At 37.0% G+C, this 10,354-nt stretch overlaps 1 protein-coding gene across 1 annotated transcript; it reads right to left on the bottom strand.

Annotated features, from left to right (window-relative positions):
* Positions 1–8,454: 8,454 nt before the first annotated feature.
* Or2n1i (olfactory receptor family 2 subfamily N member 1I) lies at positions 8,455–9,393 on the bottom strand. Its single transcript, NM_001000890.1, has one exon. The coding sequence runs from the start codon at positions 9,391–9,393 to the stop codon at positions 8,455–8,457; it is 939 nt and encodes a 312-aa protein (NP_001000890.1).
* Between the last annotated feature and the right edge of the window lie 961 nt (positions 9,394–10,354).

Below are 10,354 nucleotides of genomic sequence, written 5' to 3' on the forward strand. Positions count from 1 at the left end.
TTCTAGGAGACCAGCTCTCTCCACAAAGGATCTGGGTACAGGGGGCTGTGGCTTCTCACCCTTTTCTACAGTGTAATAACTCCAACTCCCTCTCATTTATACACTAAAGAACAAAGAGAAAAAGGAGCAGTGAGAAGATTAGGGTAGAAGGTTGAGAGATCTCACGGATAACTACAGATGCTGGCACATGGGTTTCCTATTCCTGACTTGAAGAGGCTGAGAATTCTTAGCTCAAAAACCTTGAGGTAGGTCTCCCCAAAGTGAAGAATAGTTCATTTTCTTTGAGTGAAGATGTTAGCTTCCTTTTTCAGTTATTGATTAGACCCCTGATTTCTTCAATATGCTGATTGAGAAACAATTTGGTAGTTAAAATGCCAGGAGCCATCTTGTTAAACCTAAAGATTAGCAGGTGATCTTCCTGAGATGCTTCTGCCATGGACTGTAAAGCTGACAGATTTACTCCTTTAGGCATGGCCGAGGAGATGGCAATTGAAGAAAGATTACTTGAAAATATGCTTTTCCCATAATTATTAAATATATAATAATCACTGTGTGTTGACCCATCCTTTCGCACAGAATTCTGCAGACGTGTGGAGATATTCTATCTTGGCATGTGGCCATGTGCTCAAATACATAATGATCCTATAGAATTCCTAATTCGATCTAATACTTTTATGACGAAAGCTTTTAGAGATGGTCTCAGTTGCTAGAAAGATGGCATAAAGTTAGAATCAAGAATAGAACGAGCCCATCCTCATAATAGTAAGTAAAGGCTGCATAATAAAAAAATGCAACGGGTTGTCATAATTACTCTAAAAAGTGAAATAGACTTGGGGCAAATTTGTGTTCAAGGTAAAATATATAAGTCCAAGGATAAAATCATGCATGTGCACTATTATAAGGCAAGGCTATGAAAGAACTATTACTTTGAGCTTGTAACAAGTACATAAAGCAAAATGCTCCTTTGAATTTAATATCAACATCCTTCTATAACTCCCAATCTACATAACATTTGATCTCAGTGGTAATTTTCTGAAGAACTTTTGGTCAAAGAAGGTATAAAATGTTCTGGGAATAGAAAAAAAAGTTTTGGTTGAATAGTTTGCCTTGGGCAGCTCTGTCCCATCCATCCAGCCCTCCATCCCTCCTTTCTTCCCTCCATCCATCCATCCATCCATCCATCCATCCATCCATCCATCCACCCACACAAAGTTATGTTTCTTTGTCTATATGTATGTGTATAGGTATACATATATTTGTAAGGATGCATAAATATTTGTGGAGTTAATTGTGACAGATAGTCTGGGTCTGGCCAGAGTGTGTGTATATGAATGTATTTGTGTCTGTGCATATTTGCCTGTATAAAGCATCTCAAATGTTTTTCTTCTCTTCTTCTCTGGTTCACAGAGAATTAACCACCGTAGCCAAAGAAACTTTTGGCTGACTCACAAGTAAAAGGAGCACTAGCAATTATCCTTTTATTTAATTCCTTGATGCTTAACAGCATGATTCTATTGCCAGATATTAGTGCTTATTAAAGTACAAGTAATAAAGAGTTGTATTTCTCTAGTTCTTAATGAAGCACAGAAAAGTATTAAAGTATTTTTTCAGCATCTAATGAAACAAAGAACTTTAAGAAACAGATAAGAATTTTAACTCAGAACCTTAAGAAGAGTTGTTTCCCAAGCATGCATTAAAGCACAAAGAGTTAAATAAAGCACAGAAAGTTAATGTTTAATAAAGCAAAGAGTTAAAAAGAAAGAAGCCAGTAGTTTTTTTTTTTGTTTGTTTGTTTCTTTTTTTTTTTTTTTTTTGGAGCTGTGGACCGAACCCTGGGCCTTGCACTTGATAGGCAAACGCTCTACCACTGAGCTAAATCCCCAACCCAGGAGCCAGTAGTTTTAAAGAAGCAGAAAGAAGGTTTTTAGGATTTTTTTTAGAAGGTATCAGTGAGCATTTAGTATACAGAGCTCGATGTCCAAAGACCATCAGTCTTTAAAAGTATGTCTAATGATGCGTCCCACTCCAACTCATTCCAGCCTGGACAGGCTGGTGGCATTAAATTCGTTTAATAGTCATTTTCTTGAGAAGTATAATACAATTTATTTGTGAGAAAGAACCACAATACTAACAAAATAAAACATCAAAACCTACTTTAATAATTTTATTTAAATGTTTCTAGACTCCCTTCTAGCCTACCACCCACAAGAGATAGTGAAAAGGAAAGATTCATAGGCCAATGGAAGATATGCACCTGATAGGAAATAGTCCTTCAAGGCAAATCCAATACATGTAGTCAGGATCTCAGCAGTTTAGTTCACATGACTCATCAGCAGTAGCTCGATCCACTTACAAACACCATTCACAAATCTACATTAGCACTTTCATCCAGAAGATACCATGAACCTCTGCCAATTGTCCAGAGTCCACAGAAGTGTCAAGAAGCCACCAGAATTCCACCATAAGTTTTTTGGTCCTTTTCTGTTAACAAAGTCATGACACACAATGATCAGAAAAGAGTTGCAAGGAAAACCAGTATCACACAGAATTCTCAGTAAAAAAACCCAGCATCAGCAAAGCCCATTGGAGACCTGCAAAGACTGGCAAGGAAAACCAATACCACATAACATTGTCCACTATAGGACAATAGTGGACAATAGGCTGTTATATTTATACCATTTCCAAACATGACATGTTCTCTCAAGTATCCTCTCTAGCAAAAGATCACATGTCCCATTTTCAGGCAGCTTCCAGAAAAATACCACATGTCTGTTGTCAGGAAACCATCCACCCATGTGTCTGCATCAGCAAAAACATCCTCTAATAAGACAATTTCCAGAAAAACACATGGCACAACTGATTCTGCGAAGAAATCAAAAGTTTCCACTTCAGTAATTTTTCTTACATTTTCACTGTACTGATTTACTTAAGACTGTCATGAGAGTTGAAACATGAGCATCCTGCAAATTAAATGACTAAAAACTAAACTCAAATCCTTGGAAGTATAGGAAGCACTCTTAATCAGCAATACAACTCGTTAGTTTCTTATTTTTCCTTAAGACATCTCAAACTGAAAAAGATCCTACCAAAGACTCATGCAGACCCATGCAGGCTCCATGATTGCCACTTCAGTCTTTGTGAGCCTATAAGAGCCCTGCTTTAGGTCATTCTGTGGGCTGTGGTGTTGTGGTGTTCTTGATCCCTCTGGAAGTTCCAATCCTTCCCGCCCCTCTTCTGAAGGGTTTAGTTTGTCTGTGGGTCTCTGCATCTGCTCCCATTAGGTGTCAGAAAGAAACCTGGCCTAGTTACTAATCTATGCATGTAGCAGAAATCAGAGTATACTTAGAAATGATTCTTTTTCTTGGTCACTTGTGTTGGGCTCAATGCTGGGTCTATGGGCCTTCTCACTTCCATCTCCTGGAAAAACAGGCATTGTTAGGAATGGGTGACCTCAAATGACTGAGGCATCAATTTAGAACTGCCACTGATTGGCCATTCGCACAAGATCTGGACCACTTGGCATTCTCAGGTCATCATCAGCTTTCCCAGCAATCACATCACATGTGCCTCCTAATGGTGTGGAAAAAAGTAATACAAGATAAGGGGGTGTCCTATAGAATTGATTGCTCTAAGGCATTTTAAAAAATCATGATTTCATGTGGGCTGCACTAGCCTTCTCTGAAATAAATTCTAAGTAAATGGGCTACTCAAAATAGAATTATTCCCCATGGCTGGAAGGAATTGATACTATATGCTAGTTAACCTTTGCAATGGATAATATGTTGGAGCGAAGGAGGTACATGTATTGAACAGTAAAGTATATTGAAGGGAATGAATATAAGAAAGACCAGTTGCTAAGTGAATGTTAGCAGTATGATATATAAGAACTGATTCAATATGTAGATGCTAGTATAGAATAATATCACTTTGTGACTTAAGAGTTTTGGGAAAAGGTAAGGAAAACAGTTCCTCTCATTTACAAAGATTATATAAGGCTCTAGAGTAAACAGATTTACCAAAATTGTAAAAAGATTAGTCTCAGCTGTGAACAAAGCCAAATCAGATCTTCACACTAAGCAAGTGTTCATAGAGACCTTGGTGTTTGAAAATTCAAATACTGAATGTAAAAATTTATAAGAAAATTAAAGTTGCAGGCATCACCAATGGATGAGTGAATAAGGGATATGACCAATACTGGTTCTAACATGTACCATGCTAATATAATAGATTAAAATTTGTGGGATTCCCTACTCTTCGAGTTCAGTAGATAAACTCCATGAGGGCAGTGTTAGCAGAGATTGTCAAACAGGAGGTTCAGAAGCCCTGTAATATATACAGTGAATGGCCACCCCAAGACAGCTTTGTCAGTACTCAGATCAATTTTACTTAGGCTCATTAAAGACTTATCAACTCTTGGGGAACTGAAGACAGGGATATCCAGGATGGGCAAAAGTCATTTTTGGGGAGTTTAGGTTTTGTGACATACATCATTAGCATGGGGAAGCAAATTTCTGGAATCTCAGGTACTGGTTGAATAAGTTTTTACAGGAGGAAGAAAGTTGATCCTATAAACTAGTTGAGGATATGACATTCCTAAGGTAGAGGTGAGTGTGGGGAATTAGAACATCCCAGAAGAGGGAGAGAAGGAGAAACTCTGTCAACAAAGAGAATACTCCATTATGTGCAGAGTCCTAGAATGCTATCCAGGCAATATTAGGCTTTGACGTACAGTAATTAGTAATTTTCCTACAAAGCCATGGTTAAAGGTATCTGATATCAAAATGTCCAGTGCTTTAATTGCAGGAAATACGGTTACTTGCAAAGGGACTGTGAACAAACCACCAAAGGTCTCAGACCTCAAAATGCCTGGTGCATTATGTGTGGGAAATGTGATTATTGGCAACAAAATCATGAACAAGGCATTTGTACGAACAATGTTTTTTCTTAATAAAAACCAGAAAGAAGCCTAAGCATCCAGGGTTGTGCAGTTTATGTGGAAAGGTTGCCAGCCACTGGGAAAATGACTACAGGTCCAAAAGGGAAATGTAAAGTACACTCTTCCCATCAGGAAATGGCCTTTGAAGTCAGACTCAGGGTTCTTCAGCAAAAGTTATGAGCTATTGCAGCTAAGGAGAAACATGCACACCAAAAAGTCTTAACATGACATTGGAGATTTAATGCACACTACTGCAATCAGCAGAGCTCTTGACTTGGCCACTGGTAAGCACCTCAACAATTGCTTAAAATTCAAAATTATAAAATAACTCTTATTGTTTATGATCCTCTGTCCTCAGGTACTGCACCAATGATCTTGGAGGGAGTGGACTGACCTTGCAAGGATGCATTGTGTACCCAGGAATTATACGTGAAGATTTCAAGGGAGAATTAAAATTATAGCTTATGTACAAAGAGAACAGCAATTTAATGCAGATGATATGTTTTTTTCAGTTGTTACTGTTTGCTTACATCAATGATAAAACCATTCATGTAGGAAGAATTGGGGACTTGAAAGTACTAGAAACTGTGCACTTGCAAAGTGTTGTTAGTGTTCAGAAGCCAAAATTAAAAATTGCAATTATTGCAATGGTATTGAAATAGAAAATTTGGTGGAGATGGGAGCTGATGTAATTATTAAATCACAAAACATATAGAATTTAGCATGGCCAGTTTACAAGGTTTGTATACAGATTCTAGGTATTGAAAAGTTATCTTAGTTAAATCATGAGATGAGTTAAATGTATGGGAATGGAAGGTCAAACAGGAACATTAATGCCTTATGTGGCTGACTTACACATACATTTTTGAAGAAGTGATCTTTTAAAACAGCAATTTACTTAGATCAATTTCCTGCAATCTAAGAGGCAGCCCAAGATGAAATGAAGGGTGAAATGGTAGATGTTTCTGGGGAAGGTATTGATAGATGTCATCAAAACTATCCCAGGGTGTACAAATGGTCCAAACACGGGATATAAAAGACATTGAGTTTCAATTTTTATAAGGAGGAGGGCACTGGTTAAATATCAGTGGTTCTACCCTTAAAATGGTTTACTGACAAGTTTGTGTAGACAGATCAATGGCCCATAACAAAGAAAAAGTTACAGGAGGAAGGAGGTTGGGAGGACCTTCTAGAATGTACCAGAGACCTAGGAGGTGAACGACTCTCAGGACTCAAAGACAGGAATCTGAAATGAAGTGACATTCAGTGGAGAGAGGGAACTTGTAGAGCCCACCCCTAGGAGAAAGACAGGGCATCAAGTGAGGGATGGGATTGCCATTCCACAGTCAAAAACCCTGACGCAGAATCGTTCCTGTCTGAAAGAACTGCAGGGAAAAAATTGAGAAGAGCCCGAGGAAAAGGAGGTCTAGCAACAGGCCCGAATTCAGATCCAGATCAAGGGGAGGCCCCAAAGCCTGAGGTTATTACTGAGGCTATGGTGTGCTCACAAGAAGGGGCCCATCATGACTGCCCTTCGAAAGAGGCAACAAGCAGCCAAAAGAGTTGGAAGCAGATATTTACACACAAGCAATGGACAGAAGCTGCTGACCCCTGTGGTTGAATTAGGGAAAAGCTGGAAGAAGCTGAGGATGACTCCCCTGTAGGAGGATCAGCAGTCTCAACTAATCTGGACCCTGAGATCTCTCAGACACAGGGCCACCAAGCAGGCAGCATACATCAGCTGATATAAGGCTCCCAACACTTATACAGCAGGGTCTGGTCTCAGTCAGAGAAGATGCACCTAACCCTCAAGAGAGTGGATGCCCCAGAGATGGGGAAATCTGCTGGGGTGCAGGATCAGGCGGTTAGAGATATCCTTGAAAAGATGGGGGAGAAGGATATGGAATGTGGAAAAGTTAGAGGGTGTACCGGGAGGGTAGAAAAACTGGTGTGTAAAAAAACATTAAATATATAAAGAGTTATTTATTTAAAAAATTTTTAACTCATGAGGGAATAAATGAGAATCTGATATTTTTACAAGATTGAGACAGGAGAATCTCTGAATAAGGACTGCAACCAGATATACATGAGAATGAAGTTAGCATTTTAATTGTCACACAGTGCACAATGACATTATGCCTACACCTATAAATGTTAGCAGATAAAGTGTAAACTTTATTAGGAAAGAGATTGCAAGATGCATCTGTGGAACACATAGTTCCCCAACTTGATTGTATTTTGGTTATTTTTGATTTAAACTCATTCTCTTTTTGGAAAGAAATATGATATTATGGAATTGATTTTCTTTGCACAAAAATTAAAAAAATTAAAGAATTACATAGAAAATAGTTTCTGACTTCATCATAAAAGTTAGGATACAACTACTTTAATTGTTAGAAACAGGTCTGACAGACAGGTACTAAATACAGTAGCTTATCCTGATATTATTCCATTATGGGCAATCCATGACGATTGGTAAAAAATGTTACCATCCAGGTAAATAAAACTGACACATCTTACATTTTTCACTCATATTCAGCTCTTTATTATGAACCTTATTTAATTATTCATAAATTAATCCAATACCACATAATTTCATAAGCCATAAATTTATTTTACTGAAGTATAGGTCATTTAATGATGAAAGTTAAATTTTCAGGGTTAGTCCTGGAACTGTCCTAGATTTCTCAACTGAGGTTGATGTATATTTTGAATATCCTTATGTGAAATTTACATATTTATAACAACTCACATTGTAGAACTAAATAAGTTCTCTTTCAATCCAAATTACAAGTTACTAACTCTCATGCTTTGAAATAAATTCTATGTAGTCTCAAGTATATGCATATAAATGTTCCCAGGCTGTCATTACATAATGTATTTTGCTATTTAATTGATCAAGATATTTAAAATAAATGTTTTAAGAAAGTAATATTTTCATCCTTTAGCATATACTTGTTGGTATTTAATTATATGTTCCTCAATTCCTCTTATAGATTTCATGCATATTTATCTTTAAGAAAACTTTACAGGGGATTTTTAAAAATATGCATATAAATAAAGTCTACAAACTACCAAAATAGTTTATTAAAAGCAGCCCCTACTTAACAGTGAATTAGGAAACACAAGATTAGAAAAATGTAAGGATTTCTTCCACAAGTGAAAAAATTTTTAAAAATGGATGAATGTTTGTTCTTTTAGTTTTCATGACAATTACCTTGAAACAACATAATTTTACTATAAACTAAAAGATTGTTTTAGCACTTAATAAAGTAACTGTTTCTAAATGTACAAAAACAATGGATTTTACCTTTTTTCTAAGCAGAGCGTACATATTGTTTAATACTATCCAAGATTGACCATTGTCTAGCATGATGAGAAGAAACACAAGTGACTTATAAGAACACATCACTTATAAGAACATGTGAACATAAAAAGAAAGATGAGTTTTGTACAGGGAATGAGTTACAGAAAAAGGCTCTAATTTGTATATTATTTTATATAACATCCACAAGTATTCACTTTGACATAAAAATATTCCTGAATAGATTACCTAATGCCCCCTTTACATCCTTGTTCCTCAGAGTATAGATGAAGGGGTTCAGTGTAGGAGTTACTACTCCATACAAGAGAGCCATGAACTTGGGTTGGTCTTTTGTAATAGAGGAGGGAGGCTGAAGATACATGCTAATGGCTGGACCATAGAACAAGAGAACCACAATGAGGTGAGAGGAACATGTCCCAAAGGCCTTTTTCCTTCCCTCTGAAGATTTGATTTTAAAGACAGCATGCCCAATACTAGCATAGGAGGCAAGAATTAAACACAGAGGAACAGCTGAAAGAAAAATGCATACCACAGACAAAGCAAGCTCATTCATTTCTTTTTCACCACAAGCAATTTTTATGAGAACTGGAATCTCACACACCAAGTGATCCATTTTATTGTGGCCACATAGAGGCAATTGCAGAGTTACAGTGGCCTCTGTAACAGCATAGGTAATTCCAGTCAGCCACATAATGGACACTAACAGGAGGCATTTACGCTGATTCATTATGAGGGTATAGTGCAGTGGTTTGCAGATGGCTACATATCGGTCAAAGGACATAAGAGCCAGGAGGATACACTCTGTGACCCCCATTGTGTGGAAGAAATAGAGCTGAACTGCACAACTCATGTAGCTGATGGTCTTTGTGGAGCCCCCAAGGTTAGTTAGCATCTGAGGCACAAGGCTTGTGGTGTAGCAAATGTCCAGAAAGGAGAGGTTGGTGAGGAAGAAATACATGGGGCTATGTAGACAGGGGTCTAAAATGGACACCAGAATGATGGCAATGTTTCCAATCATGGCTGTGGGGTATGTTACCAGAAGAATAATAAAGAGAGGAAGTTCTAGCCAAGGACGGTCTGCAAAACCAAGTAGAATAAACTCTTCTGGGTGACTTGTATTGATCAGTGTCATTCTCTGCAACCTCACTCTCCTGTAGTAAAGAAGTATCAAGAAAGTTACTATTGTAGGAATAGAAAAGCCTCCCAATTCATTGGTTATGACTATGGAACACAGGATTGGCATTCCACATTCGAAATGTCATGGTGCTGGTTAGGAAACAATCAGTCTATATTGAAGACCTTCGTTTTATCTTCAGTAATTTGGTAAAAATGGGACAAGTGATATACATTTCTATAATCCAAACTCCAGTTAAAAAATAAAGTGTTATTTTTCTGGAGTTGGCTAAACAGCTTGCAAATCTGAACTGATAAACACCAAGTTTACTTATAGGCACATTCTCCAAACATAAAGTAGAAATCAAATATAGAAAAATTTGACATAGTGTCTGGATTTTAGAATACATACACAGAACAGAAACATCAATGTACAACCTTTCACATGCAAATATATACCTACATGCACACCAATTATTGTAACAGCTCAGTATTAACTATTTCTGATACAACATTTGAAAGGTTGTTTTGAATTATTTGAATATACATGTGACATAAAGGTGAGGAGCTAATTTTAAGAGCAGTGATAAACACATTACTGAAACATCATAGAAATATTTCCAGGAATCAGTCAGAGAAGTTAGATAAAGAGCTCTGAGATCTTAGTATGGAAAATTGGCTGGTCCATTTCTATATTCTGGTCCAAATTGTCAAAACTTCTGCATATGAAATGAATATATTTGAGATATATACAAACCTCCTTTATGTACTTGAGATTGAGCAAGAACTTTTAACACTATTAACCTTTTTTCTTCATATTTGTATGGTTCTCAAAATTCCCCATTTATAAGCCAAATGAGTTAAGCCACTGTTGCAGTGTTATTCTTTTGAGGCATATATGTGTTTTATTGTATAAATATTTAGTGGAAGTTTTGACATTAGATAATTTGTGATAAATTATTATTAACTCATTCATCTTC

The sequence above is a fragment of the Rattus norvegicus genome, chromosome 20 (genome assembly GCF_036323735.1).
Source record: "Rattus norvegicus strain BN/NHsdMcwi chromosome 20, GRCr8, whole genome shotgun sequence".
Lineage (NCBI taxonomy): Eukaryota > Metazoa > Chordata > Mammalia > Rodentia > Muridae > Rattus > Rattus norvegicus.